The sequence below is a fragment of the Haliotis asinina genome, chromosome 1, assembly GCF_037392515.1.
Source record: "Haliotis asinina isolate JCU_RB_2024 chromosome 1, JCU_Hal_asi_v2, whole genome shotgun sequence".
NCBI lineage: Eukaryota > Metazoa > Mollusca > Gastropoda > Lepetellida > Haliotidae > Haliotis > Haliotis asinina.
The window spans coordinates 91695446-91717072 of record NC_090280.1 but is presented as its reverse complement, the minus strand read 5'-3'; the positions used below and the strand labels follow the sequence as shown (position 1 = coordinate 91717072).

General features: G+C 42.5%; 1 protein-coding gene across 3 annotated transcripts in view; it reads right to left on the bottom strand.

The window, feature by feature from the left end:
- Positions 1-873: 873 nt before the first annotated feature.
- Positions 874-21627, bottom strand: part of LOC137255270 (homeobox protein cut-like 1) — a 93309-nt gene continuing 72555 nt past the window's right edge. The window contains exons 8-16 of one of the 3 annotated variants that reach the window (XM_067792723.1): positions 17388-17436; positions 17083-17253; positions 15129-15310; positions 13964-14115; positions 11847-12434; positions 9468-9583; positions 7910-9017; positions 3670-4152; positions 874-1914 (exon numbers count right to left, since the gene is read on the bottom strand). In XM_067792723.1, coding sequence (XP_067648824.1) covers positions 968-1914; positions 3670-4152; positions 7910-9017; positions 9468-9583; positions 11847-12434; positions 13964-14115; positions 15129-15310; positions 17083-17253; positions 17388-17436 — 3796 coding nt within the window. In that variant the 3' untranslated portion in view covers positions 874-967. The remainder of the gene's footprint in view (positions 1915-3669; positions 4153-7909; positions 9018-9467; positions 9584-11846; positions 12435-13963; positions 14116-15128; positions 15311-17082; positions 17254-17387; positions 17437-21627) is intronic. The other 2 variants (XM_067792730.1, XM_067792738.1) reach the window with 2 other exon arrangements.

The window sequence follows — 21627 nt, the reverse complement described above, 5'->3', positions numbered from 1 at the left end:
AATAAATTAAAAAAAGTATTTGGACTTTTTCTGCATCCATGTGGACACGAGAGTCCATTTTGTTGCGTCCACTGTCATTTTGTTTGCGTATAGGAGGCAGGAATTTGCATTCTTTGAATCCCTGATCCTTGTTTAACAGCGAAAATAGCAAGAAACAGATTTCAGATTGTTTTACTTTGTCCACTTGCATCACCTAAAGACCCAGTGAATCAGTTACCGATAAAGTTTCTTGGTGAGTTACTGAGCTAATAGGAGAGTGTCGAGGTGGGTGGGCGGGTGAGTGAGAGAGTGAGCAGGGCTCTGAGACACGAGAATGTGAGGCAGTCACCAGCAGGGTGGTCAGGACCAGAAGGGTCGGGGGCTTGACATGTCCATGTGTCCCGTCCCAGCCTGTCTCAGCCTGCATCTCAGTCCACAGACACTTTAACAATGTTTGACTTTGCCCTCCTCCTGATCAAACAGTAGTCAGTGGCTGCTGCTGCTGAATATAAAAGAAAGCTGATAAGATATACGTACAGGTGTTGATATGAGAGTTAGAACTCCTGTACCTGCTAACGAGAAGGCAGCACTGACCACAGTCTGACCAGGCCAGGTAACAAGCAGAGTCAACACCATGAGGTACAACATCATGTCATGATGTCAACAACCCACCGACTTGGCACAAATAATTAGTATATAAATGGATATAGACTGTACAAGTGTTGCACAACACCATCATTTACATCAGAAGGTAGAAAAGATAATATATTTGAGTTTTACGATGAGTACAAAAATAGATTGTTGTCGTTTTACCCTTGGCAGTCTAGAATGGTAGCCATGCCATGATTATAGAAGATGTCATAATTAGTGAACGAAAGGGCATGTGTGTGGGTTTGTCTGGTTTGGTGTGAGCATGTGCACACAGGCCAGGGCAAACTGCCCATCAGCCATGGAACCCCTCACACACAGGCCTTGATGCAAAACACAATCAGAACTCCCAATGTTCATCTTCACTAGATTCGATGTTTTTCTGTAGTTTTTCGATACTTGCATCACGGTCTATTTCTTCCCAGTTCTCCTCGACTGTCTCAATAGCACGTTGCAATTTCTCAATTTTGTCGACATGTTCGCCCCGCTTCAACGTCAGGTCCGTCACACTGTTACTATTACTGTCGTTGCTGTTCTCCTCAACATCCTTGTTTTCCTTCTCCTCCGCCTCATCATCCCCTTCAAACTTTTCCAAGTTGGCCGCTTTTTTAATGGTTGCTGCTTTAATTCGTTCCAACTGTGTTCCTTCATACACTCTCTGTGGGTTTGACCGTTTTCGTTTATTTACACCCGAAGCTGGTGTTGGTGGGGGAGGGAGGTTCTTGTCGTCCGTATCCGGCAACACCTGACTTTCACTCACACTGTCGACCCTTGACTCCTCGGAATCATTCTTATCATCTGCCATTTCTTGTTCATTGTTCACTGAGTTGTTGTTCCTGCTCTCTGGTGACCTCTGACTTCCCGGATTAGCCACCGGTTCAAAGCGTGGAAACATCCACTGACTCGTTTCGTTGTTTTGATAACTTTGGTACTGGTTTGTGTCCCCTGATGCACTAGACATGTCACTTTGATTGGAGCTTTCATCCTGAGGCTCTGCCTTGATGCTGTTGACGTCACTCTGCGTGGGAGTGCCTCCTCCCCCTCCAGCGTGGTGCTGCTGTTTCGCCCGCATCCGGTGATTGTGGAACCAGTTTATTACTGTCTTCACACCAACACCTAGATCATTAGCTAATGCTTCAATGGTGCTCTGGTTAGGGTACGGGTCCTGTGCATAGGCCTGGCGAAGTGAATCCTTCTGTTCTTCTGTGAAGAAGACTCGAGGTCGTTTTGGCTGTGTGGGTGAGTCAAAGCACCGTTCATCCATGCTGCTCTTCCTGCGTCGGTGAGCTGAAGAGATAAGAAGCAAGTACTGTTACAACAGAAGGAACAAGAGGTATACACATGTGTTAAATAAACTAATCACAATTAACAAAGTAAAATCAAAAGTGCAGCTTAGAGGGTTCACAAACTTGTAAAGATACTTCAATCCATTTCCACGTGACTTGCTCTACTATTCCTCTAACTAGGACTACTAGAAGCAGGCAGCTACAAGCTACTCTAGGTGGTGTGTGGCTACTGCTACAATAGAGGCCAGAGAGGAGGACTACTGATGGCAGGGATGGAGAGGGTGGAGAGATGGTCAACCAAGTTTCTCTCTGTATCTCAATGTATTTCACACAGGAACCACTGAAGGCTCTGTGATGGCAGCGACTGGTGGGTGGGAGAGATGACAGGTAAGTCCACATATCTCTAACTAAAATAAGGGTTGACAGTGGCCCAAATGAAGGTTCTTTAACAGGGTAGATGGAGAGTGTTGAAAGACTCCTGTCCTGTTTTCTGTCCAACACATGTCATGTGTGGACCAAATGGAGGTTCTGTGACAGGAATCACTCTGTAGTCAAGTGCGGTCCTAGAGGCTGTCACATCTTGTAAGGTTACTCAAAGTATATCTATCTTAAACAGCAGTCTTCTGACACTCACAGCTATTCTGTAACTACATGGACAAGAACCAAAACTGACCTGAGGCTAATTCAGTATGGCCAACGGCCCAAAGGCCAAAAAAGCCTATTCCTTATGACCTAAATGCTCTTCTGTATGGTCTAAAGGCTAATCATCAAAGACCTAAATCCATTCAGATGGAACTGAAACCTTTTCACCATGATCTAAAGGCTATGCTCATGAGCTAAATGATCTCCAGTATGGTCTCAAGCTCTACAGCAGTATTTAAAGGATATTAACCATGACCAAAAGGCTATTCTAATGACCTAAATGATATTTACCATGACCTACACACTCTTATGAACGGTCTAAAGGCTATTCTACAATGACGAGTAGGACCTAAAGGACTTTACACAGGACCTGAAGCTATTTAGAATGACTTGAAGGTTATTCAGTATGACCCTAATGTTCTTCGGAATGACCTAAATCCCAGTCAGCATGGCCAAGATCTACAGTTCTACAGTGCTACAGTTCTACAGTAAGACCCTAATGCTGAAGACTGTGGTGCATGGGGACAGCTGTAAGAGAACAGAATCATCTGCTACACAATAAACAGGCTGTTCTGGAGAAGGTGTGTTAGTGGGGCAACTTGCTCTTCCTATATTTAAAACAAAAGACTGGTAGAGGTGACAGAAGGAGGATGGGTGAGGACAGAACAGAGTGGACAAACTTGACTTTCTAGAAATAGGGGACCTCAAAAAGTCAGTCGAAAAATGACCATCTTTCCCTCTATGCACATCCACATGGCTTCCTCTCTTCAATTATGTACTTTGCATATGTTTGTTGTACTTGAACTGGTAGTAAATTGTTTCCTTTCCAGTATATAAGGATTAGTACATTCTGTAGTTCACCTTCATTAATACAGAGGTTTGAGTTTCTGTGTCTCGGAACATCATCATCGAAGTTTTTGCAGCAAGCACTCGCAACAGTATCTCATGGTTGTGATTCTACTGTGGTACGAGTTACTATTCAAAGGCTGGGCCACATATTTAGCTGTAATGTTAAATCGGCCTTAGGATAAGCAAGTGCTTGTTTGACTTACACTGGTTTAAGGAATTTGTTAGTTTGTTTATGGAGGCGCCTCTATATATGGGGCAGACCTACCTTTCATCTGACTTTGGTAATGTTTTAGTCGCTCTACACTCTGCGGGTCCCGTAGCCATAGATGCATTTTGATAAAGGGTTCTCTCCCCTTGATACTGAGCATGTGCCATGGTTTAGGTTTTGACAGAAGCTCACTAACTGAGCCCTGAGACAGGCCAAGTACAGCCTCGCCGAAAAGCTTTTGTCCTAAGTTGTGGAACTGTAGTACATCCTTAACTCGACTGGTGAGCCCCAGCGTATCGATCTCAGACGTCATGGCGATCACCTCCAGAGTGGAGGAAGGGAAAGCCAAACTGCCCCAGTTACGTGGAGGTGGATCGTGAGGAGAGAAGACGACGTCACCTGCCGCTGCTGCCGCAGCAACAGCAGCTGCCGTGGCGAGAGAGGGCGCATGGCTAGGTGGTGCAGAGCTACGGTGGTTGGGGGGACGAGAGGAAGTCTTCTCAGTAGGAGGACAGGTGGTGGGCAGAGGAGGTGGAGGCTCTACGGAAAACAAAACGGTAACAGCAAACTAGAGACAGTCTGGAGGGAGCACAGCAGGTGACAGGATGAGTCAGTGAGAGATGGGTGAGATGTATGGGAGAGAGAGTGATGAGTGACAGCAGATGCATGAACACAGGTGCTGAGAAAAAGTGATGAGTGATGACTGAAGTATGGCAGGAGTGATGGTGGAGCAAAGGTGGTGAGAGATATATGAATGTAGGTGCAGAGAGAAAGTGATGAGTGATGACTGAAGTATGGCAGGAGTGATGGTGAAGCAAAGGTGGAGGGAGTAAGTGATGAGTGATATGTGAGATGCATGAATGTATGTGCTGACAGAAAGTGATGAGTGATGACTGAAGTGTTGGTGGAGTATAGATGGCCAAGATATAGTGTAACTCAGGCACTGAGAGAAAGCGATGTGCTAGATGAATGCCTGGGAGGAGATAGTGGTGAGAATAAGCAATAGTGAAGACGGATTATGACTGACTGATGGTGGAGAGAAAGTGGAGAATGATGGATTATAAGTGATCAGCCAGATTTATGACTAGTGGATATAGTGGAGAGTAAATGTGACAGAAAGGAAAGAGTGAGTAATGGGTGACCAATGGCAGATATGGAGAAGCGGTGAGAGACAGAGTGATCAGTGAGTGATATCTTGAGTGAGTGTTGAGGTGACATGTTAGTGAGTGATGTGTGACTGAGCCATTAGAGTGATGGAAGTAATGGAGGGACATTGGGGGTACAGAGATCAGAAAAGCAGGGTGACTGTGGATGGTGTGATGTTAGGGAATACAACAGCAGTTGAGTTAGGTACCAGGACAGTATCAGACAGTAATGAAAGGCAGATGACCAAATACCAGGGTGTGGAAGTGGAGGGAGTTTGGGGTGAAATGCAAAGTCTTAGATCCTTTGGGAATTGTGATGTGAGAGATGTGAAATGGAGGTTGAACTTTGTGCTGAAGATGCATATGTGCACATTAAGCTTCTTGTACTGTGCCAGACGTTTTTTAAGGCCTTCTCACTGATACCATGCCAGAGGTTAACAGTCCCTAATCAGATACATCATGTGATTCCCAAACCACGCTCGTCATATTCCCTTAACACAAGATAAACTACTACTATCTAATGTTTCATGGTATGAAGGGGTCATCGGATGGAACCACTGACCTTCCACCCAGATGTTTTATCTGCAAGATCATGTAAGCGACAGGAAGTCCTGTAGGTGGTGGCTTAGAACAAGCAGTTAATGTAGTGGGAAGGTGGTGAATGTGAAGGGAGTTGACATAACTGTTGGGTACAGGTGTAGGTGGTGGAGGAGTACATGGAGATAATGTAATGGTGGTGGCAGCAGCAGTGTAGCATTACATGACATACAACTGAAGGACAATTGAAGGACAGATGTAATTGGTGGTGCTGGTGGTTGACACCAAAGACAATCAAGATGATATAACTGTTAGGGACAAGTGTGGTGGTCCTGGAGGTAGTGCAACAGTACAAGGAGATAATGTGATGGTGATTTTGAGACGATGGCTCCATAGTACCACATGACACAACTGAAGGACAGTTATAGTTGGGTGGTGTCGGTGACTGTCACCAATGACATGACAACTGTTAGGGACAAGTGTGGTAGTCCTGGAGGTGGTGGAGAAGTAGGAAGAACTGGTGTGGTGTGGTGATGATGCTGGTGGTAGTAGTCACTGATCCCATCAGTGAAGGGGTAGGTGATGCTGATGGTGAAGGAAGTGATAAGGGGTGACAGGTGAGGGTCTAAGAGATGGGAACAAGGAGTAGTTGTGGGCCCAGTAAGAAGCAGGAGAGGCTGGAGATTAGAGCAGGTATTAGTACAGGAAACTGAAGGATGAGACATGCTGATACTGTAATGAAGGGGCCTATTCTAAAACATGGATATACTGGAAGCTTGAAGAGCGGAACCCCTCACAGATGGATACCCTTAACATTATCCAACTAAGATCTGCATGTGCAGCTATCAGGTTACTGCAACAATAGTTTTGTATTATCAGCTACTTGTGTACTGCAGATTGAAGGAAGACAATATAATATCACACTGCCTACTACATTTTGTGAACAGCACTGATAATTGGCTTTCAATAAATGTCATTATAATACATTTTCCATCTAAGAAGAAAACCAGGTATAACAAAAGATTAATTTGGTTCTCTACCAGACCTACATGAATATGATCAGGTAATAAATATTACAACTTGATACTTATCGAATTATTGAATCTCTCTAGTTTTTGTGACAGCCTGTTAGAGTGTCTCCAAAGCTACAAAGAAAGAATAGCAGCCTTCACCCTCTTTTCTTAATGCTTAAAAGTGAAATCAGTCATTAGGTTTAGCCAACAGTATAATATCAAGTGTTGAAACATTCCTTTTGTTTCAGTATACTTCAAAATCGTCTGTGAGAACAGACCAAAAGTCTCTGTAATGGAGCTGAACATTGTTTGGGGTCTCGCAGAATAAGGTTTCAGGACCCTTGGCTCCCTATTCGTTCTTACTGATGGTTTTCAGCAATATTCAAGACATCATATCCCTGATGGGACTCGAACCCAGTTTTTCAGTTAGAAGAGCAAACATTTCAACTCGAAGATTACCCCACCACCCCTTAAAGTTAGGATGTGGTAACTAAGTTAAACCTACAAACTGAAGCACTGCCCTGGGATCACTGTGATAGAAGCAGGTGTCAGCGAGTTAGACAAGCAGAGATTACACGTGGGCAGGTGATGGACAATGGATGACAGATGAATGATGGAAAAATGGATACGATGACAGACAGTGAATGAAGAATTCTCAAGTGAACATAATGCAAAATATCTAAAGAACAAAAATAAGAGGAGAAACGAAAACTATGTTACAAGCGAAGAGAGATTCATAAATTATCAGATCTGTTCCTTGTGCTGCTCTTGCTCTGCCTCATCATGTGAAGTCACGTGATGGTACACATCCTCTGTGCTAATGAATTTTAACAGGTGAGTGGCAAAAGACTAAAAATGCTATTGTAAAGTTAATGTTTGTTGAAATATTACATTCAAAATTTACCACATACATTCCTAAAAACGTCATCAGAATTTACTTCTATATCATTATACATTAAAAACAACAGAAAAAAAGAAACTTGCTTTGTTTTAGTAGCTTATTCACAAATAGCAGTTCTTTCAAACATTGGTTCAAAATGTATACCCAAATATAACCAATGAAATAATAAAGTCATAATAACAAAGAAATTTTACTGTGTTTAATCATATCATAAAAACAATCAGGTTGATCCAAATATTGATCACTGCTGACAAGGGACCTTCTCGTTTCAAACACCTTATAGTGAGGGCTCTTTGTTATCAGGATCAATGAGTCAGGCTAGAGCAGGAGCTGCAGAAGGATCAGACTAACTAGAGTCTGAGGATCAGGAAGGTCGCTAATCAGGATTTGCTACAACTCAACACGTGCAGTCACACAGTTACCTCCCCTGTCAGATCCACTCTCCTAACAGGGAGGTGAGTACAGCTTACCAATACCTACCATTATCTTCTAGATCAACTGTTTCACACAGATAAAATGTCCACTGCTAAAATGACAGCTATATATTTGTCTCATCTGCTCATCGTATTGCATGAAGAATAGAAAACATATCACCATAACTCATCATGCAAACTACTCTTATGCTTGTGAAGTTCTATCTACAACTGACTACAAATCCAGGCTCTAGCTAATGGTGTACAGACAGACAGACAGACACGTACCTGCCATGGAGACAGGCATAGGCATGGGCACCCCTGACTCCTGCACATTCTGACCCTGGGAACGCATTAGCTTGTCCGGGGGGATACGGTACTGCGACGCCACCAGTTTTGGGATGGCCTCGGCATCCTCCAGGAAGATCTGCATGCGGATGAAGGGTTCCCTCCCCTTCTGTGTCAGCATGTGCCACGGTTTGGGGCGGGCAAGCAAGTCACTAACACTACCTTGTGAGAGTCCCAGCACATTCTCACCAAACAATCTTTGGCTTATGGAGTACTGACTAAGTGTCTCTTTCACTTTTTTCACCAACTCATCAGTGTTCACATTAGAATATTTGTCAAACTGTTCTTGTGTTATGGGTGGCAGTACAGCTCGGAGAGGCTTCGATGTTGGCACATTGAGATTTGGGCGTGAGCTGAGTGAGTTCGCTATATTCTGCATGCGTTGGAGCGGCGATAGGCTCTCAGCATGGGGTCCGTACTGGGCAAAGTGGGGATTTTCGTAACTGTCATGCCCATTCATGCGTGGGCGGACAAGAAAGAAGGCACTTCCTGCATGGCGTGAGTCGGAGTGAGGCGTATCCGAAGAGGAGGATGTAGATGAAGGAGGTGAGTTATGCGGTTTGCTGAGATCGATTGGTCCACAGTTGTTGATGTGAGATGTCGTGTCATCTGATGTACTGTCAGGTGGTTCCGCTTTAACACTGAAACCGTTCTGTCCATCTGCAGAGCTTGGCTGGTCATGTGCACTCATGGGACTGTGCAAGTTGGTGATTTGAGCCTGGTGGGCAATCCGAGCCAACTCCTGCTGGTACATAGAACTGGCAGCAATGTTTCCCGCACTTTCTGCAGCCCGAGCTAGCTTCTCCAGCTCTTGCCTGTATATCCTTGCAACCATTTCCTGGGCAGATGTCTCACTCTCGATGGAACTGGTAGAGTTCCGTGATGTGCGACCTCCATCCAAACTCCGCCGTGTGCTTTCACTATCTCTATGAGATTTGGAGGAGGAGACTGGAGTGGGTGGGGCGCTTGGGTATCGCCGTTCCGACCCTACCATCTTTGACAGTTCACGCTGGTAGATGCTTGTCACAACCGCGTTGGCAACTTGTTGCTGAAACAGACAAATTGGATAGAGTAAACAATAGGAAACACAAGCTTCACATTTATGTTATCATTACTGGGGTCGGCGATCTATTTCTGTCTCTACACAACGTCATTTAGAAAGTGGTCAAATGAATCACATGATATATTTGGGATTACACTCAATAAAATAGAGGTTCAAGTACTTGTTTGGCTGAGTCCCCTCTGGGATTAGATAATGCACCCAATCGCCAGGATGCAACTCACTCACCAAAGCCATGTCCACCTAAGTACATTTGTCCAGTTGTGCCCCTGTGTGTCTGGGGTGTCTGACCCATCTGTCTAGTGAATCCATCCATCATATCTTACTCTGTGAGTGTCTGCATGTGTCTGTCTGTGTCTGGGGTGCCCGAGTCTGTGTGTTAGTCAATCTACTATAGTTTATCTTTTGTGAACCTGTCTGTAACCCTGTTGTCATTACCTGCTCAAGGCTTTGCTTCATGTGCATGGCAGCCTGTGCCTCATTAAGGATCTGGTTGATGCGATCTTCTGTCGCATTGTCTTCTTTGGGGACAGTTGACACTAGAGGTTGTGAACCTGCAACAGGACCAGAATTGTTACATGTGTCCATCACATTGACATGCATCACATATGTACACAATCAATATCATCTCACCAGAAACAAACATTTCAAGATTACCATATGCAATCTTTCCCTAAACACTGCACTTCCCCTAGTTCCTTTCTCAATTTTTGAAAATTAAATGTTTTATTTTCTACTGTCAACTAGCAATATGGTTCACAAAACTGAAATATTAATTTGATGCAGATTTACTGTGACAAGATAAAAGCACCCAAAACAATTGCCAAACCCCATTGTTCCATAAATATACATGTAAACCAGTCATGGTGATATTGTTCACTTGTTTTTAAGACCTGCTAACATTAGAAATACATAAATATATGAATTATTTGACTTTTGACCATTCTTAAGGTCAAATTGATGAAATGGAAAAAAACCAACCTAACATGTAATCTAATCAAAACCTATAGTGAAGAAACCACATAAAAATTGTTAACTAATTAATTTTGAAATAAAAGTTAATTTCTGGTATCATGCTTGGTCAAAACTTACTCTATACTCAGCATAACATAAACTGAATGTTTAAATTCATAAAATATAATTCCACTGAACTTGACATGAAAAAGAATTGTAAACCATCTTATAACAGGGCCTCATAGGTATTCATCAAACATCACATACACCTGACTTATACTTTATAGTTTAACCGACAACATCTCAGAAGTGATATGAAGGGTACTAAATCTCATCAGCAATTAGTCAAGATGTTCTAAACCAACAAGACTATCTCTGACACAAAGTTTGAGTGACTGAAAAAGATCTTGATGCATACCGGTAACAAAACTAACCACAGATAAGAAATATACTTTTTTTGTTACGCTGGTGACATGAATTATAAAAGAGACATGAAACTTGTAAAAATGAACACAAACAGAGGGCTTTTGTGAAGGCCAGTTTGTCATGCAACATCTACCAACAGTACACTACAACTAGACTCAGTCAAGGACAATATCAAGGACCTATGTGATATGGGGAATGACTGGATTCAAGAGTGATAGCTGTTCAGTTTCCAGAAAATCATGGCACTTTGTACATACTTAACAGAGGTGATGGGGTAGCTGTGTGGTTAGAGAATTCAACTCTCACAAAAAAAATAAAACAGGTTCAATTTCCCACATGGGTACAATGGGTGAAACCTCTATCTGGTGTCCTCTGTGGTGACATTGCTGGAATACTACTACAAGCAGAGTAACACATGACTGTCTGACTCACTCACTCACTCACATCATAACAGTGAGTGGGCTGGTTTCAATGTCAGCTTACTGTTGGAAGAAAGCCACAAGTGATGGCATCGCAGACAGATAACCAGGTGAAACCAGGATACACAGGTATCACACTCTTGCACCTTGAAACCAAAACTGGGCAAACCAAGATTTAAACCTGGTGTACACAAGAGAAACAAATTTGCTCAGTGAACTGCGGCACCTTTGATGATATTGCTTCCAGTTGGGCAGTGGGATATCCTAATGGCAAAATCGTTGGCTCGTTATGGCATACGACCCAGGTTCAATAACCCACATGGGTACAATATGTGAAGCTCATTTTCTGCGTCCCCTACTGTGATATTGCTGGAACATTGTTAGGAGCAGCATAAAGCTACTGTCACTCACTCGCTCACTTACTGTGTTTCCAGTGTCCCATACCAAAGAAACAAGCAATGAATGGCATCATGACACAGGCAGAAACAAGCAATGACTGATATCATGACAGGCAAATGCCATCTTCATATAAAGTCCAAGCCCAGTACGGGGCTTGTTTTCTTCTCTAAAACCACATTAAGCAATATTTAAGCTATATGACAGCTCTCAGTATCTGGACCAGTCAATCCAGTGATTCACTGAGCAAGAGCACAGATCTATCCCAGATTGGCCACAGGGTATGAACACTTGGAAATCTATTCTGACCAAGATCACCATCAGAATTTAATATCAGCTACAGTGATAGATACTATCTGAAACCTGAATATATGGATAATATTCATCAATGGAAGTCAATTCAAATTCTATGTAGATATTCCTGGCTAACTTGAACATTACATTTCCAACACTACAATTAAGGGCAAATCTAACATGGGAACAATGAGACCTAGATACCAGAACACCGTCACAACACAACTTGGCACAAAACAACAAGAATCAAACTAAAGAAACTCAACATGGAACATGTATGCAACTAAAGATAACTGTTGAAACCAAAGTAGTAAAAAGCAATACTCACATGCCTTACCTTTCTTGGGCGAGATGGCCTTGAGAGCCAAAATGTTGCGTTCGTCTATCGCCCATCCGTGCATCTTCCTGTACGATTCACGACCCTTCTCGGTTAGCTTATCCCATGATTTTGGCTTTGATAAAAGTTCACTGACAGTTCCTTGGGACAGGCCCAGCACATGTTTGGCAAACAGTCTCTGCCCTATATTGTGTATGCTTAGGAGCTCGCGCACATTTTTGGCAACATAAGTAGTGTCCAAGCCCCCTTGTTGAGTGTTGCCTTCAGTCTTGACAACACTTGGGGATAGAAAGCCTGTATTCATATGATTGTTAGGATATGCAAAGTATGGTGAGGGTGGGGGGTGGAAGAGGTGGGCGTCAGGGCTGGCAAGAGAGTGAGATGTGGTGGAAGGAGGAGTTTCCGCGACTCCATTTGACACGGGCGACTCGGCAGCTGAGTCGGCCAATGATGGGGTTTGTGATGACGGCGTTTGTCTCAGAGGTGCCACACACTTTTCCGCGGAATCCTCGGGAACGATGGTGGCCCCGTCGGGCACATCTTCAGCTGGAGAAGGAGGAGTGGGTGTGTCAGGCGGCCCTGCAAGAAAGGTGTAGAATGCGCATGACTTCAATATACTGGTCAGAAGTTAGGACGTACAAGTCGGCCAGTCAGGATAGAAGTTCACTGAGCATGCAGTAGATCACACGTCATCCGCCAATCTTCAGTCATCGGTAATTAAATCCATTAGCATTTATATAGCAGCTGGTCCTACCAAATTTCCTTATGTTATGTGCGGTATGCTTACTCTTTGTCATGGGACAATAGTGGCCAAAAGTAGGGAGACTTTGGATGTCTGAGACATGAGCACATACACCTTTCTTACAGCGACGCACACGAGGACGCCGGTAACAATGGTCTACCAGGGAGAGGGCCCCACGCAGGTTGGCAGTTTGTTCCCGGAATGAAAGGTGGCCTTCCGTCAAAGGGAGGCAATCTTGGGTACAAGTGACGGCAGCAGTGTATTCAGATGGTGAGAGAGCAGAGTCATGGAATTTCAATTTAGAATGGTAGCAAGAAAGCATGGCATTGAGATCTAGCACTATCAACTAGTGATGTACTGAGGAATAAAATGGATCCTCATAAAGCAGGACAACATCTGTCCTAATGACAGGAAGAGCATCTGGAGGATGCCAAAAATTGTATGTACAAAAGTTGTACAGTGTGGAATGTTTGCCTTGATAAGCGTGTACGAATTAGTGTAAGAAGAAGGGGAAAGTGCACATCAACAAACCAAACTGTGTCTTGTTATCATATTCAAATGACTCAAAAGTCAAATCAATTTGTCTCTCTAAAGACCCTGTACAGTACAGTTCCTTATCACACAATTGTATGTAGAGTAACCAACATGAATTACTTATCTACTGTACAGTGGGTGCACAGTGACTATAGATCCATATCACCTATCTACTCTGGAGTGATCAGGTGAGTGGCTGTACTCATATTACCCATATTCTGTTGAGTGAAGAGATTTATTTTCTACTACACTATATTACCATAAACTATTTAGAGATATGGTGTGAAATTAGTCATATCACCCATCTACTGTCTGGTGGTGATGTGTGTGTCTACTTGTATCGCTTTTTTATTTAAGTGACCTGGCATGAAACTACTCGTATAATAGTGTATAATATAATGTGATGTAACTCTCTAATATGTGAGCCTTTTGTGTGGCTGTCAATCTGACAGCAACGATGTTCACCAACTTCCATCGCAATGCCTGAATTATAACCAATACAATCACACAGATGCTAAAACAGTCTACAACTGTGGTCATCATAAATAATAACAGCTTGACAATACGCCAACAAAAAGTACAAAGAAAGTAAAAGCACAAAACCACTACCAACTGGCCAAGGAGCACAGGGCATCACTTCTATACTGAACATAAGGCTGGCAAGACTCAGGAATGCTCTTTACAAAAAGATCAATCCAGTTCCTTACCGCCACCCTTCCTCATGCTGCCTTGATTAACACTCAAACTGTCTGCCGGATCTTTTAGAAGAAGATGATAAGTCTCCATCTGACAAGGCAACATGAAGATGGTTGTAGAGAAAGTGCTGTCCTACCTTTGATGTCTGCGTTGGCCACCTTCAGTTGGGTGTTCTCTGACTGAAGAGTCTTGTTCTTTTCCAGCAGAAGCATCTCAAGTGACTTGGATGTCTGAGTTGTCTCCCCTTCCTCTTCTTCCACACTTGCAAACTCAACCGACTTCATGACACTGCAAGAATAAAGGGGTTAGCAAGTGTGACTTACACTCCCAATAGCAATATTAAACCAATAACATGATAAAAAGTGGGAAGGGAACAAAATCCAGCAGACTTTGATGCAGCAACTTCAACATGCATCCAGGGCTCAAATTTTACAACACTGATCCAATATTATTCTCCCCTCCCTAGGTACCCACGGATTGGGAAAGGCAGGGGCCATTTTGTACATTAGAATGATAAATGGCCCATTAAAATTTGGAAGTTTACTATTGATACAAGGGTCCATTCAAAATTCAGGAAATGGCTAATAATCCTGAAAATGGCCCATTGTCAAAGTTCTCTTTCCCAGTCCCTGTGGTACCCACTAAACTTCTCAAGAACTCAGTATAAAACGATACGATGTACTAGAGCCCTGGCAAACACTATTTAGATACGTGTATAGAATAATCTAGTGATGCAACAGAGAAGTTGACTGAAGCTTTTAATTTACTTTTTTATCTTCCATATTGTAACAGAGGAAACAGAATGCAAACATTAGTGAGTGGTGAAACCATTGTTATTGCCATTAAGTCTGTGACTGTATATTTTAGTCAAAATGTGAATAAAGTACACTGGGTATAACAATTTACATCTTTGATCCCACTCTCTCCTTATGACAGTATTTTACTGTATTGTACGACCATATTTTACTTTATCGTTATTACCCTATTTTACTGTACTGCTATGACCATATTTTACTGTATCGTTATGAGCATATTTTACACATCATTATGACTGTATTTCAGTGTGTTGCTATGACCATATTTAGTGTATCGCTATGACCTTATTTACTGTATCATTATGACCATATTTTACTGCATCACCAAGATTTTATTTTACTGCATTGTTACGACCATATGTTATGAGCGTATTTTACTGTGTCACATGAATGGGTCTGGGTAGTACAATAGGTACCCAAGTGCCACTAAGGATTCACCACACTCAAGTACCCAAGTTACCCATCCCATTTTTAGTGGGGACTCACTTCAGCTCCCGCTTGATCTCTTCATAGTCATCCTGAGACTTGATTCTCTCCTCCAGCAGGCGGAATGCCTTGTTTTTGGCGGTGAGTTCCTCCTCTAGCCGTGACACCTGGCTGGCTGCTGACTCGCGCAGCTTCGTTAGCGATGCCTGAAGTCTCTGCACATCCTCCACCAGCTGGGCAATCTGTAAATATACATGAACACAGAAGAGTAAGTAATTGTCTGTATAGCCACAGGATTACAGCCATAACTATTTTTGGGCCCATGTATTCCTATTCCTATGCTGTCAATACTGTATCTATCTGACAACACCACATGGTGTGAAGCTTCCCATGACTGCACTACACAAGACAACTGACAGCACCACATAGTCCACGGGTTTCCATGCTGTCACAAACATACCCACCTGAGCACAACATGAAGACGCCCACGCTGGACATACTAACCCTCTCCTGTTCTACAGGTCCATCTCAGTGCTCCACCAACCAACTCCCACCCCAAATATCTTCCTAATTTGCTTCATTAAAGGTCATTTTGTAGGCCAGCCCAAGTGAGTCCATACATTAGTTTTCATCAACCATTAAAACTTAATCAAGGATCCTGCCATCAAGCATGACATCCTTCCTCATAAGACACCTCTGCTGACTCCACCAGCAGTCATCTACTGCACTGCACAGTGTAAACAGCCAATCTCAAACTGAAGACAAAGACCCATCTCCAGAGCATGTCATGAAACTCTATTGTCACAGCTTGCTCTGACAAACTTGACTGATTACTCAAATCAATCATCATGATCAATGGTGCATAATCAATCACCCAATCGAAGATCAATCCAACAGTCACGTTATTGACTTCAAATCTTTATCTCAAAACACCCCAGGAACAGTTGCCATGGTAACAGACTGTGATCAATAGCCTCCTGTCAATCAATCTTCCAATCAATCAAGCTCCTGAGTTAATGATACGTTTTTTTGGCCCAACCTCATTGATGTCACCAAAGTTTTTCAGGTCAATTTGATCGGTTTTAATGATTTCTAATAGACAATTTTGAAGCCAGATACTATGAGAAGCAATACATCATTCTGCATTGGTACAATCAAAGCCTGCCATTATTTCATGTCTTTTTCATGTTCATCTTAAATCTCCAACTGTCAGTAAGACGAATGGCAGGGTGAAGAAAGTAGGGCTTCAATACATCCATATGTTGAGCTTAAGTTTTGGCAGGGCACTTTTTGACAAACTTTCATCCCACACCGACAAAAAATAATGCACAGGATCAAACTGGACACTAGATATATTCCATTGAGGAAACATCAATATGCTTATCTGCAAAAATATTTTGAGTGAAAGTTGGACTAAGTAGCAGAAAAGTTGAAAAATTAATGTCAAGCAGCAACCTTGTGATAAGTTATGGCTCTGGTCTGTCGCCAAAGTACTCTTTGTTTCGGGATGCATCTTGCAGTCAAGTCAGGAGTACCTTTAGGATTCTACACAAAACATTCCAGCTGGATGTGACATTTCAACCTACTAGAGGTTTTTGGGGTACCAGCTGGATGTCAGTTTGAAGTGTGCAGTCGTCAGGTATCAGCTGGGCTCCCACAATAGTCAGGTATCAGTTTGGGTAGCAGAACAGTAAGATATCATTTGGAGTTCCACGACCAAAAGATATCAGTTGGAATCCCAGTCACATATCTGTGTTCATCATGCAAGTAAGGTTTCAGTTGTAGTAGCATAACTATCAGATGTCTATGTTGCACACGTCAGATTTCAGTTGTGGTCCCAGCTAAGGTAGCACCACAGTCAGATATCTGTGTTTGTTATGCAATTCAAATATCAGCTAGAGTTCCACTACAGTCAAATATCAGCTGGGGTCCCACAAAAGTCAGATATCATTTGGGGTCCCACAACAGTCAGATATGAGATGGAATCTCACAGGTCAGATTTCAATGTACACACCTCCTTTTCCTTGGCAGCAAGCTCCACCTCCAAGTTGGATCTTTTCAGGATGTCGATGGCCTGTTCCATATCAGGTGCCGTCTGCATGTGCTCTGCCTGAGCTAGGTTTTGATTGGCAGATGCAAGATGTGTCTTCAATGTCTCCACGTGACGTTCTGCTGCCGCAGCACGCTACAACAATATAAAATAATAATGAGCATCATCATTAAAAGACAACTCCAAAATACCGAAACAAAAAAGTTTATTAATCAAAAGAAATATTATGTTTCAGAAACGACTCATTTACTTAATTCACATGGACTTACCTCATTGGCTCGTTCCAGATCTGCCATTACCATGTCCATCTCATCAGACCTGAAAGATTGCACAACAGAATAAAGGTAAACTGTGTAACAAAGAGAACTAAGAACTCTCCTTCACTAGAGACACAAAACAGTCTGATTGCTCCTCCATAATCACTAACAAGTACAGAATCAATAAAACATGGTATTTATCCCTCTGTCTCAAATTAATTTTAATCACACAATCAATTACCATTATCTACAAGTTGAGTATTTCAAATACCACAAACAAGCATAATTTCTTTGTCAAATCCAATCCTGTGATAGATAGCAGTGAAATCATCCCTTTGTCAATTTTGTGTAAATTCATCCAAATCCTGAGATTAAGAGATGGGAGATTGTGTCGATTTCCAGCTATAACATTCCAGTCCACCAATCACAGCTCGGCTCACGCCTTGAAATCATTGATTTATCGATCCCAAGGATCGATACCTGATCAGATGGCGTCAATCACTTCATACCTTGTTAACTGGTTGCCTAGCAACAGAAGGTATCTGGTAATGTCTAAATACAGCTTGATGCAGGCTGGTCAGCCATGGATACATCAGATCCTAACTGTTTAACGTTTCCTGAATAATGGATATTGTCAATTAATCTACAACAAATATTGATACTCACATCAATTATTTCAAGATCAATAGAGTTAGGAATCAATATACTGTAAAGAATGGAACCTGAATTGCAGCATCTACCTGATCTTCAGTATTATTGATCTTTACCTAAGCTTTCAATTAAGATATGCTCCCAAAGTTCCTCAAATACATCAACACTGACAAAGAAATAACAAAGGTAATCAAACCTTTGGGAAATGATACTTGAGAAATACCTAAATTGAAACCAAAGAAGTGAGGTGAAATACATCCAAATATATTGTCACCCAAACAGCATAGTCACACTAAGACTATCCACTGAGATGCTTTTTAGAGTCAGCCCGTTTATAAAGGTACATAGATACAATGCACTAAGTCAAGACACTAGTCTCACCCTATCACAAAGGCATATAGATACAATGTACTATGTCGAGATACTAGTCTCATCCTATCACAAGGGCACAAATATATACTATGCATTAAAGTCGAGATACTAGTCTCACCCTATCGCAAAGGCACATAGATACTATGCATTGAGATAAGTTACTAGTCTCACTCTTTCACAAAGGCAACCTGACACTATGCATTGAGGTGTGTTACTCATGTCTACCATTTCAAAGGCACAAAGATACTATGCATTGAGATGAGTTACTAGTCTCACCCATTTCAAAGACACAAAGATACTATGCATTGAGATAAGTTACTAGTTTCACTCTATCACGAAGGCACACTGACACTATGCATTGAGATAAGTTACTGGTGTCACCCATTTCAAAGGCACAAAGATACTATGCATTGAGATAAGTTACTAATCTCACTCTATCACAAAGGCACACTGACACTATGCATTGAGATAAGTTACTGGTGTCACCCATTTCAAAGGCACAAAGATACAATGCATTGAGACGAGCTACTAGTGTCAGCCAAATATGACACACACTGTAACTGTCTTGTCAATGTAAGATACACTGCTTAAAACAGGAAATCTCAGGCAATTGTTTAAAGGTTGCCAGTATGATTACTGTAAGTTACACAGTTCAATAGTCATGTGTTGACAAAGAGTGTGCTGCTCCCGAGCTGTGAGCAAGAGCCTACAGCCTGCAGCCCTGACAGCCATATGCATCAATCAAGCGTCGATAATGTCTGCTAATAAGATAAAACCATTGTACATGTTTGCACAACAGATTTCCCCAACAAGTTACAATTTATTACAGGCTTGTTAAACATCGCTAGTGGGTGCTGTGATGATTTTAATCTTTAATTCAACTTGACAAATTATTCACGATATGCTATCACTAAAAATCAATAATCAAAAAGTGTTGCAAGGAAAATAGCTTTGATCGGCGAGAAATTGTTTCTTGTCAAAAGCTGACATTTTTCCATCACACTGCCCTCAGCAAACAATGTGTGTGTCTTCAATTCACACAACAACACATAACCTCCATTGTGTTTGCCATGTGGTTTTTAAACCGAAGGACTTTCAAGATAAAAAACTGATGACTGTTGTTGAACCACGTAGCATTCTTTTATTTTGTTTTAGGAGTTGAAACTTCCATAATGGCCACCAGTCCCTGGAGACTGCTGTAGTTGAGATAAAAAGTTAAGTGCTTATGACGACAGCCTGTGAAGCCTCCGTGAAGTGAGTCTGAGTCTGTGTACCTGATCTCCTCTGGACAGACACTCAAACACTGTCAAAATGTTGTGGTGGATCATGAGCCTGGATCAAGTATGAGGTAAGAAGCACACTGAATGAGGTTCACAGTATTTACTTTCTATAACCCCTCCCTGTGTCTGCACTGTTATCCTCCAACATGACCCCTCCCACAGTTCATGGTATCAAGCCTCCAACATGACCCCCTCCCACTGTTCATGGTATCAAGCCTCCAACATGACCCCCTTCCACTGTTCATGGTATCAAGCCTCCAACATGACCCCCTCCCACAGTTCATGGTATCAAGCCTCCAACATGACCCCTCCCACAGTTCATGGTATCAAGCCTCCAACATGACCCCCTTCCACTGTTCATGGTATTAAGTCTCCAACATGACCCCTCGCACTGTTCATGGTATCAAGCCTCCAACATGACCCCCTCCCACTGTTCATGGTATTAAGTCTCCAACATGACCCCTCGCACTAGTTGAAATATTAATTCTCCAACATGACCCCCTCCCACTGTTCATGGTATCAAGTCTCCAACATGACCCCCTCCCACTGTTCATGGTATTGTCTTCAACATGACCCCTCGCACTAGTTGAAATATTGATTCTCCAACATGACCCCTACCACTGTTCATGGTATCAAGCCTCCATCATGACCCCCTCCCACTGTTCATGGTATTAAGTCTCCAACATGGCCCCTCCCACTCTTCATGGTATTGTCTTAAACATGACCCCTCCCACTAGTTGAAGTATTAATTCTCCAGCATGACTCCTCCCACTGTTCATGGTATTAAGTCTCCAACATGACCCCTCCCACTCTTCATGGTATTGTCTTCAACAATACCCCTCCCACTAGTTGAAATATTAATTCTCCAACATGACCCCTCCCACTGTTCATGGTATTAATTCTCCATGATCCGTCCCTCTGTTCACGGTATTGTTTCCAACATGACCCCTTCCACTGTTCATGGTATTTATTCACCAACATGACCCCTCCCACTCTTCATGGTATTGTCTTCAACATGACCCCTCCCACTAGTTGAAGTATTAATTCTTCAACATGACTCCTCCCACTCTTCATGGTATCAAGCCTCCAACATGACCCCCTCCCACTCTTCATGGTATTGTCTTCAACATTACCCTTCCCACTAGTTGAAATATTAAGTCTCCAACATGACCCCTCCCACTCTTCATTGTATTAATTCTCCAACATGATCCCTCCTACTGTTCATGGTATTGTCTTCACATAACCCCTCCCACTCTTCATGGTATTGTCTTCACATGACCCCTCCCACTCTTCATTGTATTAATTCTCCAACATGATCCCTCCTACTCTTCATGGTATGAAGTCTCCAACATGATACCTCCCTCTGTTCATGGTATTGTTTCCAACTTGACCCCTTCCACTGTTCATGGTATTTATACACCAACATGACCCCCTCCTACTCTTCATGGTATGACGTCTCCAACATGATCCCTCCCACTCTTCATTGTATTAATTCTCCTACATGATCCCTCCCTCTGTTCATGGTATTGTTTCCAACTTGACCCCTTCCACTGTTCATGGTATTTATTCACCAACATGACCCCCTCCTACTCTTCATGGTATGAAGTCTCCAACATGATCCCTCCCACTGTTCCTGGTATTAATTCTCCTACATGATCCCTCCCTCTGTTCATGGCATTGTTTCCAACTTAACCCCTTCCACTGTTCATGGTATTTATTCATGAACATGACCCATCCCATTGTTCATGGTATTTATTCACCAACGTGACCCCTCCAACTAGTTGAGGTACCAATCCCACTGTTTACACTATTAAGTCTCCAATGAGACCCCTCCCTCTGTTCATGTTCTTAAGTCTCCAACATGACCTCTCCCACTGTTCAAAGTATTTATTCATCAACATGACCACTCCCACATTTCACAATACCTATTCTCCAACAGGATCCCTCCC